Below are 19,029 nucleotides of genomic sequence, written 5' to 3' on the forward strand. Positions count from 1 at the left end.
TGCAATTATTGTGTTACATTAAATTCTTTCAGTTAAAGGAATAATATCAATGTCATGTCAATTTGTTTGTTTCTACTACAAGTCTGTTGGAATTTTGAAACTTTTACTCCTGGGAGAATTCTGCACCACTGCACATAATTTATGTTCCCCACAGATTTCTTTGTTTCCCTGCAGAAAAATGCCTTTCTGATGGGGGAAGCAAAGAGAAGCCATAAGAGCGGTCAGGTTACCCTTCCCGGCAGTATGTTTTGGGTGCCCAGGGCAGCCGGCAGAGAGGTAAATCAGGTTATTTACCTTTTACACTAACTGGAGTTCTTCGAAAGGTACCCCCCCTCCCCAATGTGTGCTCCACATTAGGATATGCACATGCCCGGAGAGGAGTTTTCACTCAGCAGTGTCTATGGATCCATATCTGAACCCTGAACACCCCTGTGCCTTGATTCAAGAATATATAGGGAGGGCACACCCAATGCCAGTGCAATTTCTTCTCAACCACCAATATTTCAAGACAGGTTCCGAGGCAGAGGGGAAGGATGTTGGGTAGTGGCATACCCTTGGAGACATACGTCTGGAAGAACTCCAGTTACTATACAAGGTAAAGAAAGAGGAGAGATTACCTGAGTAGTGTCCCTATGGGTGCTCCATGTCAGCAGACTCCCATCAGGGAACAGGGTGCCGAGGAAGTGGATTCAGGATGGATCACAGGACAACATCAAAGGCCATGTCTTTCCTGGAGGCAGGCATGAAAGAGTGTAATGCTGGTAAAACATGGGTCACAAAGACCAGGTGGCTGCCCTGGAAATGTCTGAAATGGGTATATATTTGACAGGGGCTAGAGTGAGTCCTGGTGGAATGAGCAGTAACTGTCAGGGGAAGATGGTGGATTAACAATGAAACTTCGTAGCATGAGAGGATGCAACCTTCAACCAATTTGGACAGCCCCTGGGTGCAGATCAGATGTCCCCTTTCATTCCTTCTGCAACAGAGATGAAAAGTCTAGGGGAAACCCAAAAGGGCCTACTCCTGTCACGGTAAAAGCCAAGAGATCTTTAAACGTCAAGTGTATGGTGGCTCACTTCTTCTCTATAAGAGTGAGGCTTGGGGTAAATACTGGTAGATTAATCTCCTGCTTAACATGCAATTCAGAAAAGACTTAGGAACTAAGTCACCTTATTTTGGTAGAGCACTGGGTCCACCAAAAAGGTTCCAAGCTCTTACGTTCCTGGCCAAAATAATGGGTACGAGGAATAAGGCCTTAGGGGCCAAATGAAGGAGGGAACAACTCCCCATAGGTTCGAATGGAGGTTTCCTTGGAGCGTTGATAACTAGAATGAGGTCCCATGCTGGTGTTAGTTCCTGGATAGGAGAGAAGAGGTTGAATAGGTTCTTGATACACTTTGCAGTGCAGAACCTTTTTATGGGAAGGTGGTCCTTGCCTACCACAAAGCATAGGAATTGCTTGTGTGAGGGATGAATGGCGACATTGAAACAAGAATCCTGAAGGTTCAAGTGTCACGGACTCACAGATCATGCCCACTCTTGGCCCCATGTATTCCATGGGGGGGTGCCCCTTTCAGTGAGACAGCACTTCTCGGGGGTCCACTCTCTCTCGGGATCAGTCCCCCACTTCGTCACATCAAGGAATAAAGCCTCCCAGACAGAGGGAATTATTGGTCCTAGGATCATATTCTGAACGATCAGGAGCAGATGGAGGTGTTTTAAGTCCTGAGGTCCAGAATTGGTCTGCTCCCCACACCCCTCATGGGCTGCCTTCTGGACAAGAAAATACCAAGAAGAGAATTCTATCCTGATGAAACAGAATCCTCTCACAATTAAGTCTGATGGGACAGCTTCAATCTCCCCCAAAGCCAGGAGGAATTTTACCTCCTGCCTTAAGAAGTCTTGGTGAGAAGGGTCCCTAAAGAGGAATGGGATGGTAAGGAGCTGGACTGGATGGAGAAGCCTGTGAAAATTGCTTCTAGGATCCATCTGTCCAAAGTGATGAGCTCCCAGGAAGATGGGTAATAGGAGAGAGACTCCCCATAAGGGCGGGAGGGGAATAAGTGCAATATAAGATCCACAGCAAGAAGTAGTTTACCACCATCAACCAATGGATCAAAACAGACATTGAAGATGTCACTGGCTGGGAGGTTGCTGAACGGGAAACTCCTTCTTTAGGGAATTTGGGTCTCTTCTGCATGTGCATGTGCTGGGGAAGTTCAGCCATTCTCATAGGTTGGTAGTGGACTGGGCAAAACTGCTGAGCTGTCTGTAACCGGATGTATTTTCTTTATTTGCAGGTATACAGCTGCCTAGAGAACTTAGTGTCACCCACTAGTTCTTCAGAGAATGGTGGGACCCATTCAGGTTGTCACTTAACAACTTGAGGGCCCTCAAAATGAAGGTCCTCTATAGTATTTTGTACCTCCCACGGGAGGCCTGAAAACCACAGCTAGGAAGGTTGGCACAGGACTACTGCCATAACCATAGACCGTTATATGCAACTGACAATTGTACAAACCCTGGGGAGATGCGTTGGCAGCTGTTTGACCCTCTGCAATGAGGGCCTGAAATTGTTCTCTCTGCTCCTGAGGCACATATTCAATAAGATGAAAATTTGTAATAAACTGAAGTCACATTTAACCATCGGGACTTGATAACAGGCCACTCTGAACTACCAGGAAGCCAACTAGCAATTCTTATGACCCAGCAGATCCAATCATTTTAGATCCTTGTCCAATGGTGTTGAACAGGATTAATGCGGTCTGTTCCATTCATTAGAAGTCTTGACCACCAGAGAGCTGAGAGAATAAATACTGAGCCTCTGGGAGGGATAGAATACTTTTTGTAGACTCATCTATACAGAAGTGTAACAGTGGATGGAGTTCACCACACTCCATTTGCCATGGAATAGAATAAGCAAAGCTTCACAGATGGGCAAGACAATCTTGCCCTGAGGTGAATGTAGGTTATCCAACAAGGAGCGTCAGGAAATCCAAATCTCCTTTACCAGGACTTGTAAGGTGCCTCCTACCCTTTTCATGGACTCTTAAAAGGCCTTAAAGTCAGTAGGACAGGATGCTGAAGTAGGCATGACCCTCATCTGATGAGGAGGATTTGCAGGAAGGTGAGGTTTCTTCCTCTTACACTGGTTCCTGCTGTAGAGGATGGGTCTGTGGGGCACAACCTAGATGCACTGGCTGATGTTCCTGAAGCAAATTCTTGGGATAGCATCCTGGTAACAAAGGTAGCCATAAGAAGCCCATGGGTTCCAGCAAGCGCACTCTGATGAGGCATAAAGGAATAGTGCAAGATCCCAACATTATCCTTGCTTTGTTAACCGGTATATTTCTTGCTATGTGCTCCTTCTTCAATGACAGTTTCTAGGGAGAAGGGTTGGAAGGTGAAGGAACTTCATACAGACACCTGAATCAGAGGATGTTATCCAAATGGGGAGGAAAATGTTGTAGGTACTCATGGACAGACTGGTATGGGGCCCTAGAAGGATACCTGCACATACATAAAAATTGGGGTTAGAAAGAGGCTGATGAAGAAGTTCCAGAGAATCTTGGAACAGTACCAGCTTGAAGTCTCTCTCAAAGAGCCTGTGTGGGGATGGTGTTGCTACCACAGGGTAAGTCACCATCGAAGAAGAGGATGGAGGGTAAGCAAGCTCAGAGAAATGAGCTGGTACCAGTGGGGAGTGCCTCTCAGTACCTTTCAGTAATGGTGATTTGGGCTCTTAGAGGATTCGGAGGTCTTTGTGAGATAGGAGTCTGGACAGGACCAGGACGTGTGGATGTGTTTTCTCGGGAGTAAGCATATGGGGCGGTGCCAGATGCAGCACCAGAATAGGTATGGTACACTTTTCACTTCAGGCTATGGAAGACTGTACCAATAAGGACTTTGCCTCCGAATCTCAAAATGAAGGCTGAGTCGAACGCCAGTGTCAGAAGCTCTCTAGATGACTTCTAGGTATGCTACTGTGGTCACAGTACTGCGGGAAAGGGAGCCTCAGCAATATCTGTGTTTGGATATGAGGTCCCTTGAGACTCAGATCAAGGAAGTGACTTTCCCTTTTTCATCTGATTCTGGAGAATGGGGTCTTTTCTTGGGAAGTTTAGCGTCTTTGGTTACTGCTGAAGCACAGCTGGTCAATGGAAAGGACAGTTACCTGTTCCATAACTGGAGTTCCTTGAGATGTGTTGCTCCTGTCTATTCCACAGTAGGTGTGCGTGCTCGCCACGTGCACCAGTGCCAGAAGTTTTCCCCTTAGCAGTACACGTAGTGGGGGAGCTCCGCTGCGAACTCTGGAGTGTTGCCTCTATATTGCGCTATAAGGGGAGCTGCGTACTCCCCCCCACCCTCGCTTCCTTCTTGCCAGACAACTCCGACAGAGGGGAAGGAACACAGGGTGTGAAATAGACAGGAGCAACACATCTTGAAGAACGCCAGTAACGGAACAGGTAACTGTCCTTTCTTCTTTAAGTGATTGCTCCTGTGTATTCCACTATAGGCGAATCCAAGTTATATCTGATGGAGGCGGGTAGTTTAAAGGTTATTGGGGCGGAGTACCGCCCTACCAAACCCAGCGTCGTCCTGTGCTTGGGAGATGATTGCATAATGTGAGGAAAAGGTGTGGACAGAGGCCCACATGGCCGCCCTACGTATGTCCTGTATAGGGAACTGGGCTACATAGGCGGCCGACGAGGCCTGCGCTCTCATGGAATGGGCCTTTACGATAGACGGTTGGGGGAACCTCAGCCAAGTCATAACACGTGCGTATGCAGGAGGTGATCCAGCGGGAAAGGCGCTGGGTGGAGACCGGTTGCCCTCTCATACGCTCAGCCAGTGCAGTGAACAGTTGCGAGGATTTCCTGAAAGGCCTGGTCCGGTCCAGGTAAAAGGCCAGCACCCTATGTACGTCTAGCGTGTGTAGGCGGCGTTCCTCATTGGAGGAATGGGGCTTAGGACAGAGTACCGGTAAGAAAATGTCCTGGATCCATATGGAAGCCAGAGACCACCTTGGGGAGAAACGCAGTGTGTGGGCGAAGCTGGACCGTATCCCTATGGAAGACCGTATACGGGGGTTCTGAGGTCAAGGCCCTAAGCTCCGAGACCAGACGGGCTGAGGTGATAGCCACCAAGAAAGCCACTTTCCAGGACTGGTGGGACCAAGAACACGTGGCCAAAGTTTCAAAGGGAGAACCCGTGAGGCGGGATAGCACTAGGTTCAGATCCCATTGTGGGATCGGGGCCCTGGCGCACGGAAACGTATGGTCTAGTCCCTTTAAAAAGCGGGAGGTCATCTCATGGGAAAAAACTGAGTGACCCTGCACCGGAGGGTGCAAGGCTGAAATGGCCGCTAAATGTACCCTGACGGAGGCTGGAGCTAACCTTGGGTCCTAAGAGACAAGAGGTAATCTAGAATAAGTTGGAGGGATGTGGATGAAGGGGAGGCGGCCCGCTCCCCCACCCATCTAGAAAACCTAAACCATTTGGCCAGGTAGGTCCGCCGTGTGGACTGCTTTCTGCTCTCCAGCAGAATTCGCCTGACATCCTCCAAACACCTTCCCTCCTCCTCATTTAACCATGGAGCAGCCAAGCTGTCAAGTGAAGAGCGGCCAGGTTGGGATGGAGGAGGCATCCCCTCTCCTGGGAAAGGAGATCCGGGCGGAGCGGCAGCCACCATAGGGGGGCTGCTAACAGTTGCAGGAGGGTCACGTACCAATACTGGCGGGCCCAATCCGGGGCTATGAGTATGACCCTCGACCTGTCTACCTTTATTTTCTGTAGGACCTTGCCTATCAGTGGAAACGGTGGAAAGGCATAGAACAATTGGCCGGACCACCGGAGGAGGAAAGCGTCCGGGTCACCCCCCTTTCTGCACCTGCCCTGGAGCAGAACTGGGGGCAGAGACAATTCTGGGCGGTAGCAAAGAGATCTACCTGAGGAGCTCCCCACTCTCGGAAGAGTTGCCAGACGACCTCCCAGTGGAGTGACCACTTGTATTGGTGGGAGAAAACCCTGCTGAGGTGATCGGCTCACGTATTGCGCATGCTGGGTAGATGAAAGGCTCTCAGAGAAATATCGTGGACTTTACAAAATTCCCATAGGTGCAGGGATTCCTGGCACAAGGCCGAGGAGCGCGTGCCCCCTTGACTGTTGATGTAATACATCGCGGCCGTATTGTCTGTGAGGACTCTGACCATCTTCCCCCGTATGTGCCGGCAGAAAGCTATGCACACCAGGCGCACCGCCCTGAGCTCCCTGACGTTTATATGCAGGGACAATTCCGAGGTCAACCATCTGCCCTGGGTTTGGAAGCTCCCTGCATGGGCTCCCCACCCCAGTTCCGAGGCGTCCGACACCAGATCTAGTGAGGGAGGGGTTTCTTGGAAGGGGATCCCTTGTAACATGTTGCCTGGGAGGGACCACCTTTGCAGGTTGGCCACTACGTTGGGAGGTAACATGACAACCTTGTCCAGGCCGTCCCTGGCCTGGGAATATTGGGAGGCCAGCAAGAGTTGGAGGGACCTGATTCTGAGCCTTGCATGTCACACCACGAGGTGCATGCTGCCATGTGTCCCAAGAGTTGAAGGCACACCCTTGCCGTCGTCACGGGGAAGACCGTGACCGAGGCTATGAGACTTCTGAGTGTCTTGAACCTGTCCTGGGAGAGGGAAGCCATGGCCACCACTGAGACTAACAGTCTGCTATGAAGTGTATGCGCTGAACCAGCACTAACGTGGACTTGTTCTTGTTTACCACTAGGCCTAGACTCTCGCAAGTGGCCAGCAGGAATTTCATCTGGGCCTGCACTTGGGACCGAGACTTGCCCTTGAGCAGCCAGTCATCCAGGTAGGGGAAAATTGGCAGCCCGTTCCTCCTGAGGTGGGCTGCCACTACCGCCACGTACTTGGTAAAAACTCTGGGGGCCGTGGAGAGGCCAGAGGGGAGGACCATGAACTGGTAATGGTCCTGCCCTACCAGGAAGCGGAGGAAGCGCCTGTGACCCTCAAAAATATGGATGTGGAAATATACATCCTGGAGGTCCAGGACTGCGAACCAATCCCCCGGGTCTAGGGATGGAATAATAGAGGCCAGGGAAACCATGAGGAACTTGTAATGGACCATGAACTGGTTGAGGTTCCGCAGGTCGAGGATGGGCCTGAGCCCGCCTTTTGCCTTCGGGATCAGGAAATACCGGGAGTAAAGACCCTTGCCCTGGAATTCCCGAGGTACTTTCTCCACCGCACCCAAGGTGAGGAGGTGCGTCACCTCCTGGTCTAGTAGGAGTGCATGCTCCGGATCCCCGTGAACCTCCGGGGCGGGGGCCGGTGGGGGCGGGACGAAGTGAACTGAAACATGTAACCCTTGGAAATGGTGCTGAGGACCCATTGGTCCAACGTTATACGGGACCATTGCACTTGGAAGGCAGATAAACGGTTGCAGAACACGAACTTTATTAACTGGGGGCGTTCCCTGGTGGCTCCCCTCAAAGAGTCAAAAGCGCCTCTTCCCCTGCCTCTTGCCCTTGGAGGGGCCAGATCACGGGGCCGAGCGGGACTGGCACCTACATCTCTGCTCCCTCGGCCTCTTAGGTGGTGGCTCATATCTTCTGCCTCCAGCTGGAGGAGCCGAGGTCTGTGGCCTAGGTTTGTCCTTAGCTGGTGGGACATATAGGCCCAGAGTTTGCAGGGTGGTGCGGGAGTCTTTCATCCCGTGCAGACGTGTGTCTGTCTGATCCGCAAACAGGGCCTTCCTGTTGAAAGGCAGGTCCTGCATGAGGGACTGGGACTCCGCGGACAGCCCCGATAGCGAGAGCCACGATGCCCTGCGCATGGCAACAGACAAGACCAAGGAACAGGCCGCTGTATCTGCTGCGTCTGAAGCCGCTTGGAGGGCCGCTTTCACTGCAGCCACTCCTTTGTTGACCAAAGCTCTGAACTCCTTCTTGTCCCTTTCCTGGAGAAGAGGTTCGAACTTTGGCAGGGACTCCCACAAATTAAAATCATACCGGCTCAGTAGGGTTTGGTGGTTTGCCACCCTGAGCTGGAAGCTCACCTAAGAATAAAACTTCCTGCTGAAGGTATCTAGTCTCCTGACGTCTTTATCCTTGGCTGTGGGCACGGGTTGGCCATGCCTTTCTCGTGGTTTACAGACTCCATCACCAGAGAGTTAGGTGCCGGGTGAGAGTACAAGTATTCGTGCCCTTTTGCTGGCACAAAATACTTTCTCTACACCTATTTAGAAATAGGCACCAAGGAAGCCGGGGTTTGCCAAAGTGAGGTCAATATGTTGGCCACCCCCTGGTGGAGAGGTAGGGCCACATGGCCCGGTGTCGAGGAGGACAACACGTTGAATAGGGTGTCCGACGGCTCCTCCATCTCCTCAGCCTGGAGCTGGAGATTCGAGGCCATCCATCTAAGGAGCCCTTGGTGAGCCTTAAAATCTTCCTGCAAGGCGGGTGGGGGTGCCGCTATGGATTCCTCCAGTGCTGGAGAGGGGACTGGGTCTGCACCCAGGGCGTCGGGCGGTACCGGTGATTCAGCCCCCAAGTCCGAGCCCGGAGCAGCTGGTTCGGTGCCAGTTGACTTTTCCCGGTGCTGAGGCGGGGATGTTGAGTGTATCTGCAATGCCCCAGCCACCAAACGGGGTCTCGCCGGTGCAGGTAGTTGGGGCCATGGTACCCATGGACACCACTACCCTTGCCAAGGTGCCCCTTGTTACTGACCAGCAGGGGGGCTAGCGGAGCCGCTTGATCATGAGGAGTGGCGCGGCCCGGGGACCGGGCGGCTGGGTGCTGAAGCCAAAGCCGCTGAGGAACGCACGGTGCCCTACGAGCGTCGGGAGCGTTCACAGCAACATCGGTGCCAGCCCCGAGATTTAGACCTCGACAACAAAACCTGTAGCCATCAGAGGTACTGCTTCCAGATTCTCCCCGTCGGCCATAGCTACGATGCCTCGGTGCCGGTGACTGTCGAGGGGCGCTTCGAGCAGGAAGTCTGTCGGAGCAAACACTCGAATCTGAGCGTTGGTGCCGATGGCGTCTATACCTGCTCCTATAACTTCGGTAGGAAGAGGATCATCGACGCCTCTTGTCTCAGTGCCTGCGATCCCTCTGGGTCGTGGTGGACCCTCGGGACTCGCTCTCAGGCGAATCGGCCAACGGAGTGGAAGTCTGACGCAGGCTATGAGATGGCCTCGCGGGACGGGTAGGTACCTCATCCCCAGAGAGGGGGCTATGCCGGACCGGGGAGGGTTGATGAGCTCCCAGCGGCGGCTTCCCTCGGGATCGGGGGCCCGTCTCGGGCGGCATGCCTGGCACCGGAAGGGCGAGGATATCACGCGCTGCCTGCACTGCCTCCAGCGTCGACGGTATCCTCAACGCAGGAGAGGCATACGCAGACGGGACGGACTACTCCGCTCAGCGCGAATCAGAGGTCTGGGTCCCGAGGGAGATCACGGGCTCCCCAACTCGGGTCCGGCCTCACCCCTGTCTTTCGGCGCCACTGAGTCTTCCCTTGCTTCTTAGTGGGGGAGCACTTGATGAGATGTCGCTCTGCACCGACAACGCGCTCGAAGCCAAGTCGGGTCGGCGTGTCGGTGCCGGGGCCAATGCTGACTCCATTAGTAGGGCCCAGAGACAGATGTCCCTTTCACGCTTCGTTCTAGATTTGAACGATCTGCAGATTTTACAAGGCTCACTTACGTGAGTCTCGCCCTGACAGCGAAGACACTGAGTTTATGGATTGCTCCTGGGCATAGAACTGCGACAGGAGTCGCACGACTTGAAGCCTGGGGCACGCACCAAGCCAGGCAACTAACTAGAGAAGCAATCTACGATGAAGAGTTCTACTATTAAGGCTAGAAGCGCTACAGCAGAGCTGGAGCACAAAGTTCTGACTACCTTCACTGGCGGCAAGAAGGAACTGAGGGTGAGGGGAGTGTGCAGCTTCCCTTATAGCGCGACACAGAGGCACCACTCCAGGGGACGCAGCGGTGCTCCCCCACTATGGGTACTGCTAAGGGAAAAACTTCCGGCACCTGTGCACGGTGCACGTGGCGAGCACGCATACCTACTGTGGAATACACAGGAGCAATCATTCGAAGAAGAAACAATATATTTGGGGGTGACTCACTGCGTGGGTCACAAAAAGCACTACATAAATAGGAATGTATGTTTTTCCTACCTCAATTTTTTAGATCTATTTTTAAATCTTAAGTAGACTTTACCTTAGAGGGAATGTGGATTTCTCCCAAGCAGCAGAGAGGCATAAGAAAGCCAAGGGTAGCCAGCTGCATAGTTCAACTACTGGGCACGGACTACTCTGTTGCAAGACACCGGCCGTTTATTGGGGTATGAGGGTGAAGAGGGACACCACTGACAAAAATCGCTGAGCAAGAGTGCACGAGCAGGCAGCGTATACTGACGTACAGCACCCACAGGGACACTACTCAAAGAAGAATATATGTGTGTGTGTGTCCATGTGTGTGTGTGATTTCCATGAGTGAAGTGTCAACACAGTCTGCCATGCAACGTCACCTGCTAAAACTTTTCATGAACAGCACCCTAAAAATTCAACATGTACAGTGAATGAACATCCTCAGACTTTCTTCCACTTGAGATCTTGTTGACTATAGGCCAGTGACTGCTAGACAACTAAAGAAATGTTTTATTTCTGCAGCTTAATAGCTATCCTGCTTGCCAATCTCAAAGTTTTCCCACCATAGGAGTCAAATGGCTAAACAGGCACAAATCTGTACTTGATTAACTTATTTTTCATTGTACATGCATGAACTTCTATTGTCATTTCATTGCGTGAACACAACACACTGCCGCAATACACAGTCATTTGTCATCTCCCCAGCCAAACAAGGATTCATTAACCTCGTTGTGTGCAGATTTGTCCGTCTACTTCCAGGTTATTAAGATCGCTCAGCATCTGTTTTTACTATTACTTAGAATATAACCTAGCCCCTTTACCTTAAAATTCAGTGGGACAAAACGCAAAAATACAGCTATTCTGCACATGTTCAATTCTGTATTTCTTCAAAGGCATTATTTAGAATTTAAACTAGATTTGAAATCAACTTCAATTGAAGTTTTTTCTGGGACAAAGAGGTACAGATGAGATTCTACCTTTGCCTTCCCCATAATGCCACTACTTTGTTCATTTTTCAGAAGCAAGTACAATTAAATATCCCACACATGACCCAGCTCTCCGGCCTTGCATAATACCGGTCTGATCCTTTGCATTGTAGCCCAGTATCCTGCCAATAAATTGCAATCTCAACTTTTTAAAGTCGGCATTCTTATAACGATTAAGTTTCTGCCAAAGAGTTTATTACAAGAAATTTGTATACAAGTTCCACCTACAATTTCTTGAAATTAAGTTCTCTGCTTTTACAAACCACATTAGACTTTTCTATACCACATGAGGAATGAAATTAAATCTGGGAATTGGTTTAAGTGTTATGAAAGCCCCTTCACTGAGAAGATTAACATATCTTTTAAAACTAGATCCATATGTCTAAGGCATCAGTATGGGACATATTTCAATAGCAGTCATTTCTAACTACATAGAATGTGCATTAGTCATGTACTGAAGCCAGACAAGCTAGCAGCAGTTAAAGGGCCTTGTTTCCATTAGGTCGTAAGCCAGTAACACTCTTCAAAACTTTCCTTTATTAAAATATAAATTGTGTACTTAAATGGAAAAATGCATCTTTCGTTTTCATGAACACTCACCTGGTCCATGTAAATTCCATGGGCAGTGGATTTGCATCAGCATTACACCGGAGCTGAACATGCTCTCTTCCAATGAACCAGTTTCCATCATACCCAGTTACTGAAACTTCAGGGGCATCTATAAAATATGAGTCATTTCACATTCTAATATTCAAAGTACATTACTTAAAAGGAGACATGCATTGCTTAGAATGAGATGTCTGCATGTTGTATTTAACTAACAGTATGGCAGTGCTTAATCTCCAATGAGCAATGGTAGTCCTACCTGGAAAGCTTAGTAAATTACATGTACACATGGGTTGTTGGCATCAGAGGCTTAACATAAAGCAAATCAGTGGGTCCCATAAGTTTTTAGTTTGTTAACTGAAACGAGCGGAGATAATTCTATAGTCTTTACTTCAACAATGCCAATTTTTAGCATAATGCATTGCTAATGTCAATAGTTCAAATATACCAAATTCTGTGAATTCAAAAAAATTCATATTACACGGTGGTAAATGATGAATTGCACATACGACATGAGTAACTTCTGGCTAATGATTTATACTGTAGTAGGTATCGGCACTGTGCCTATGTTAATACTGCTAGTCAAACCAACAAGGAACTTTAGCGTATTCTATTTTTAATTTTTTTTTTATTTCTTTTCAAAGGACTCAAAAAGCAATTAATAGTGATAATGGCTCCAATCTGAATCCCATCTTCCCAACTTCTTTCAACCCCTCAGTACAGCAGTCTTGCCCACAGAATCTCACACTAACCCAGCTGTAGAAAATGTCTGACAGTTTTAAATACACACTTATTGGAAGGCTTCAACTGGTGTGCTTGGGGCAAATTCACAGTATTCTACAACACAATGTAACCATTCAAATATAACGGACACACCAATTGAAAGGGTCTGCTACAGTAAAAAATAAAGGTATGGTACACTTAAGTAATCTGAGGTCAGAATTCAGAGTAGGATAGTTGCTCTCAGTCCAGGACAGCAGGTTCAACTACTTCCTCCAAATGCAGGTGGCACAAAGGTTGAAAAGGAGAGCAAGGCTTGAAATCTCTCTCTCTTTCTCCTCACTGAAGCCACATCTTTCCAACTCTTATATAGTTTAGTGTTATTAATGTATGTTTGAGGCATATTATGGATTGGTTATTGCTACTGGGTTCGGCCAGAAAGGTTACATTACAGAGACTGGTAATTTCCTATTAGGCCGGTCTCTCTTCAGCTATTGTCATCACTAATGTAAGGATGCAGCTTTTTTCTCTCCAGACTGCACACTATTGCAAATGACATGTAGGGAGTAGCAGTTTAAAAACTGGCAGTCTTCCTCAACAGGACTGCCTTAATAGTCAGTTAATCTTCATTTTATATTTACACACAAAAAAACAATTTATGATAATGTGCTTCCTTATTCATGTATCAGGGCACAAGGCCTGGATGGAGTATTAACAGTTCTCACAATTTGCTTCTTATTCTTATATTTATTTATCACTACTCCAGTACAATACTCTACTCGGTTCAAGTGTAGAGATTCAGAACTCAGTTGAAGACTGTTAGTATACGTTGAAACCAAGCACTAAGCAGAACTCCTTCTCTATTCATGCTCAACACAGTTTTAAAGAACACTAGGCAAGTTCTCATGAGTATGAAGTCCCGTATCTTTTTATAATTTGTTCTGGAAGGTGTTAATGTTTCTTCGTTTCTAACTAATACTGGGGAAAAGATGTGTAACATAGTCTAAAGTTCTTTCCAAATTCAATTACAGACATTAAAACCAGCCAATCCTCCAATACAGATTGTTCTAAAATTGTTAAAAGTTCATTGATTGAATAGAACATACTTGTCTTTCAAAAATGTTCTTTACAATTCTTACAAGTTTTTAATAGTGGGTTTACTTGATAGGATACTGTAAGGCTCTGTTAAAGGAGGTTGTGTATTACTTGGAATAGGTCATAATTTTAGTCTTTTAATACCATTTCAAATGTTTCCTGATTCCATGTTAACAATTTTACTATCAATAGCATTCTCAGACCGTACGTTTATTTATTATGGTATTGCCCCAAGATAAATGAACCCAAAAAATCAATAATTATACTAAAGTCTCAACATCATTCCCGTCCTTCATACACCAAATCAATTACCAGTGGTAACCATAAAAAGAAACAGTTGTTTAAATTTACTGAAAATTCTCTTTTCGTCATGTGTTTATGCCACCAACTAGTAACTGATGGTAAATATTTAATTTTTTGATACAACGGATTACAGCAAGGGACCTGATGTTCAGTAAGGAGAGAAAGTATCTTTAAAATATTTTTACCACTCAGTTGCTTTTCTGAAGTAGTAATTAAGTTACTCTAACCCATCAATAGATGTAAACTACAAGCTTTTTCTATTCTGAGATCTACATCCTACACTTCCTTTCCCCCTCTCCTGCACTCCCAGTAGTGTGATATAGTTTGTGTTTGAAAATGGATGCCTAAAGCTAACATTTTGAATCCTTAGGAACCCACATTTTTCTGGACTTCTGAAAATTCAGGTCATATATTTGATAGCCCAACTTTAGGCATCCATTTTGGGTTATGTGGACTAAAGTTTGTAACAGCACATCAAAATGACCAACATAGCATACAATGTAAAGTTTTAAGAAATTCAACTTATTTATGGCAAGTTACACGTTACTCTTCAATGGGGAGAAACTGACTGGAATTTATTTTGGGGGCAACTCTTGTCAAAGTCAGCAGGCCATCGAGCACAGCACTATTAGTGGTCAATCTAGGGAGATATGCTAAGGCCACGTCTTCAAACTGCAGTTTGGACTAGGGGAGTGTGAAAAGGACTGCACGCCAAGTGCTGTACTTCAACTCCCCTGCATGGATGCCGTGGGTGTGAACTAAGAGGTTCCTAAATTCACACTAATGTAGTCCTGTTTTAAGAACCTCTTAGTTCACACCCACAGTATCCACATGGGGGAGTTGTAGCTCAGCACTTGGTGTGCAATGATATTCACACTCCCACCGTCTAAACTGCAAGGCATTGTAAACAAGCCCTACATTTGTTAAGGCTTTAAACTGTGACCATCAAGACAGAGTTTGTCAAGTAGCCAGAAGTTCAACAGCAAAGGACTAGAAAGAGGTCTTTTATTGTTTTATTTGTTAATGAACTGAAATTTAAGTAGTGCATGTGCCATACTTTTTGCTTGTGATATGCTAACAACAGTAAAGATGCAGAATCCAAAACAATCTGGTCATACACAGAAACTTCTTTGCTGCAATAAAGACACAAACATTGCTAACAGATGAAAGCGCTGCAAATTTCTACAGCTGAGATAGAAGGTGCAGTTATGAAATTATAAAGATTATTATTAGGGTCAAATAATGAGGAAGGCTTGGTAATTTATCATCTTCTGTCAACTTGTTTCTTTTAGGAACGTCAAGTTTAACAAAAATTTATATTAAGAAAGAAAATAAACTTCCAAGTGGAGGGATTCTCAAATTATCCACACTATCTCTAACACTCTCAGTAGAGTAGTGAATGATCTGGTTAAGCATAGTTATCCCAGAACATTTTTCATCACTGAAGTTCTTTGGGAATATCAGGACTTGTATTATTCCAAATGTGAAAGAAATGGCAACCACCATTTCGAGTGTTTTTAAATACCTCAATTCTTGTTGAAGTATTGGAGTATAAGCTTTCGTGGGTGAATGCCCACTTCATCAGACGCAAGTAATGGAAATTTCCAGAGGCAGGTATAAATCAGTATGGAGATAACGAGGTTAGTTCAATTAGGGAGGGTGAGGTGCTCTGCTAGCAGTTGAGGTGTGAACACCAAGGGAGGAGAAACTGCTTCTGTAGCTGGATAGCCATTCACAGTCTTTGTTTAATCCTGATCTGATGGTGTCAAATTTGCAAATGAACTGGAGCTCAGCAGTTTCTCTTAGGAGTCTGGTCCTGAAGTTTTTTTGCTGTAAGATGGCTACCTTTACATCTGCTATTGTGTGGCCAGGGAGGATGAAGTGTTCTCCTACAGGTTTTTGTATATTGCCATTCCTGATATCTGACTTGTGTCCATTTATCCTCTTGCGTAGTGACTGTCCAGTTTGGCCAATGTACATAGCAGAGTGGCATTGCTGGCACATGATGGCATATATAACATTGGTGGATGTGCAGGTGAATGAGCCGGTGATGTTGTAGCTGATCTGATTAGGTCCTGTGATGGTGTTGCTGGTGTAGATATGTGGGCAGAGTTGTCATCGAGGTTGCTACATGGGTTGGTTCCTGAGTTAGAGTTGTCACGGTACGGTGCATGGTTGCTGGTGAGAATATGATTAAGGTTGGCGGGTTGTCTGTGGGCGAGAACTGGCCTGCCTCCCAAGGTCTGTGAAAATGAGGGAACATTGTCCAGGATGGGTTGTAGATCACTGATGATGCGTTGGAGAGGTTTAAGCTGAGGACTGTAGGTGATGGCCAGTGGAGTTCTGTTGTTTCTTTTTTGGGCCTGTCTTGTAGCAGGAGGCTTCTGGCTACACGTCTGTCTCTGTTGATTTGTTTCTTTATTTCCTTGGGTGGGTATCGTAGTTTTGAGAATGCTTGGTGAAGATCTTGTAGGTGTTGGTCTCTGTCTGAGTGAGGGTTGTACCTCAGCGCTTGACTGTAGATGATGGATCGTGTGGTGTGTCCGGGGTGGAAGCTGGAGGCATGAAGGTAGGCGTCGTGGTCGGTGGGTTTTCGGTATAGGGTGATGTTAACGTGGCCATCGCTTATTTGTACTGTGGTGTCTAGGAAGTGGACCTGCCGTGTAGATTGGTCCAGGCTGAGGTTGATGGTGGGGTGGAAGCTGTTGAAATCATGGTGGAATTCTTCCAGGGTCTCCTTCCCATGGGTCCAGATGATGAAGATGTCGTCAATGTAGCGTAGGTAGAGAAGGGGCATGAGTGGACGAGAGCTGAGGAAGCATTGTTCCAGGTCAGCCATAAAAATGTTGGCATATTGTGGGGCCATGCAGGTGCCCATGGTGGTGCCACTGGTCTGGAGGTATATATTGTCACAAAATTTGAAATAATTGTGCGTGAGGATAAAGTCACAGAGCTCAGCAACAAGTTGTGCTGTGTCATCATCAGGGATACTGTTCCTGACAGCTCATATTCCATCTGTGCGTGGGATGTTTGTGTAGAGAGCCTCTACATCCATGGTGGTTAGGATGGTGTTTTCTGGGAGGTCACCAATGCATTGTAGTTTTCTCAGGAAATCAGTGGTGTCACGGAGATAACTGGGAGTGCTGGTGGCGTAGGGTCTGAGTAGGGAGTCCACATATCCAGACAGTACTTCAGTGAGAGTGCCAATGCCCGAGATGATGGGGCATCCAGGATTTCCAGGTTTGTGGATCTTGGGTAGTAGATAGAATAACCCCGGTCGGAGCTCTAAGGGTATGTTGATTTGTTCCTGTGTTAGTGTAGGGAGTGTCCTGAGTAGATGGTGCAGTTTCTTAGTGTATTCCTCAGTGGGATCTGAGGAAAGTGGCCTGTAGAATTTGGTATTGGAGAGTTGTCTGGCAGCCTCCTTCTGGTAGTCAGACCTGTTCATGATGACAACAGCACCTCCTTTATCAGCCTCTTTGATGATAATGTCAGGGTGGTTTCTGAGGCTGTGGATGGCATTGCGTTCTGCACGACTTAGGTTATGAGGCAAGCGATGTTGTTTTTCCACAATTTCTGCCTGTGCACGTCGGCGGAAGCATTCTATGTATAGGTCCAGACTGTCATTTCTACCCTCAGGAGGATTCCATGTGGAGTTCTTCTTCCTGTGTTGTTGGTGGGAGGGCATCTGTGTATCAGTGCGCTGTTCAGTGTTATCTTGAAAGTATTCTTTGAGTTGGAGGCGGCGAAAGTAGGCTTCCAGATCACCGCAGAACTGTATCATGTTCGTGGGGGTGCTGGGGCAAAAAGAGAGTTCCCAAGATAGGACAGACTCTTCTGCTGGGTTGAGTGTGTAGTTGGATAAACTGACACGATTGCTGGGTGAGTTAGGGGTACTCCTGTTGTGGCCCCATGTGGCAGGTAGGATTTTAGACAGCTTATGGTCCTTTTTCCTTAGTAGAGAGGTGAAGTGTGTAATGTAGATCTCCTGTCTTATTTTAGTAAAGTCCTGCTATGTACATTGGCCAAACTGGAAAGTCACTACGCAAGAGGATAAATGGACACATGTCAGATATCAGGAATGGCAATATACAAAAACCTGTAGGAGAACACTTCAACCTCCCTGGCCACACAATAGCAGATGTAAAGGTAGCCATCTTACAGCAAAAAAACTTCAGGACCAGACTCCAAAGAGAAACTGCTGAGCTCCAGTTCATTTGCAAATTTGACACCATCAGATCAGGATTAAACAAAGACTCTGAATGGCTATCCAGCTACAGAAGCAGTTTCTCCTCCCTTGGTGTTCACACCTCAACTGCTAGCAGCACACCTCATCCTCCCTGATTGAACTAATCTCGTTATCTCCATACTGATTTATACCTGCCTCTGGAAATTTCCATTACTTGCATCTGATGAAGTGGACATTCACTCACGAAAGCTTATGCTCCAATACTTCTGCTAGTCTTAAAGGTGCCGCAGGACCCTCTGTTGCTTTTCACATATTCAGACTAACACGGCTACCCCTCTGATACTCTATTCTTGTTGAATGGGAAAACAGATTTTGCTTATAACAAGTCCCTGTAAAGCTTAAGAGGAGGAACTGAATTTTCAGCTTCAACATCTGAGTATTAGTCACACTTGTTAAAAAATAAGGGTCCATGAAGAAACATAGGAGGAATATAAATGGATAATTAAATCAAGTTTATTAAAAGTTAAGCAGCAATGTGTCTCAGCAAGTAGGGCAACCGAGTGGGTCTCAGGAGACCTGGGTTCTACTCCCAGCTCAGCCAGTGGCCTGCTGCAAGTCCTTGGTTAACTCACTTCACTTCTCCCTAGCTCTGTTTCTCCCATATGTGTGATGGGGCAATGAGACTGACCTTCTTTGTACACTGCTTGCAGATCTACTGATGGAATGTACTACAAGGCTTAGTTGTAATATGACAGAATAGCAGGTGTAAAAGCAATAGTTAACTTGTTGTTTACTTACATAGTACGTCCAATGTGTAAGGATATCTCAGCTCCTTTTCCAAAGCCGGATGCCTCACAACACAAGTTATGCGTCTTCCTCTGGCAAATTTGGTGGGTATGAGTTTGTACTGACTGACAACCGTCACAGTTTCATTTGGAAATAAAGTAGAACTGGATTCCAT

The 19,029-nt window shown here is 47.0% G+C and overlaps 1 protein-coding gene across 1 annotated transcript in view; it reads right to left on the reverse strand.

The window, feature by feature from the left end:
* LOC117868550 (nectin-3-like) overlaps positions 1–19,029 on the reverse strand; it is a 56,472-nt gene that overhangs the window by 13,719 nt on the left and 23,724 nt on the right. Inside the window, 1 exon segment of the mRNA XM_034754605.1 lies at positions 11,756–11,873. Within this exon segment, the coding sequence (XP_034610496.1) occupies positions 11,756–11,873 (118 nt within the window).

This window comes from Trachemys scripta, chromosome 21 (genome assembly GCF_013100865.1).
Source record: "Trachemys scripta elegans isolate TJP31775 chromosome 21, CAS_Tse_1.0, whole genome shotgun sequence".
Lineage (NCBI taxonomy): Eukaryota > Metazoa > Chordata > Testudines > Emydidae > Trachemys > Trachemys scripta.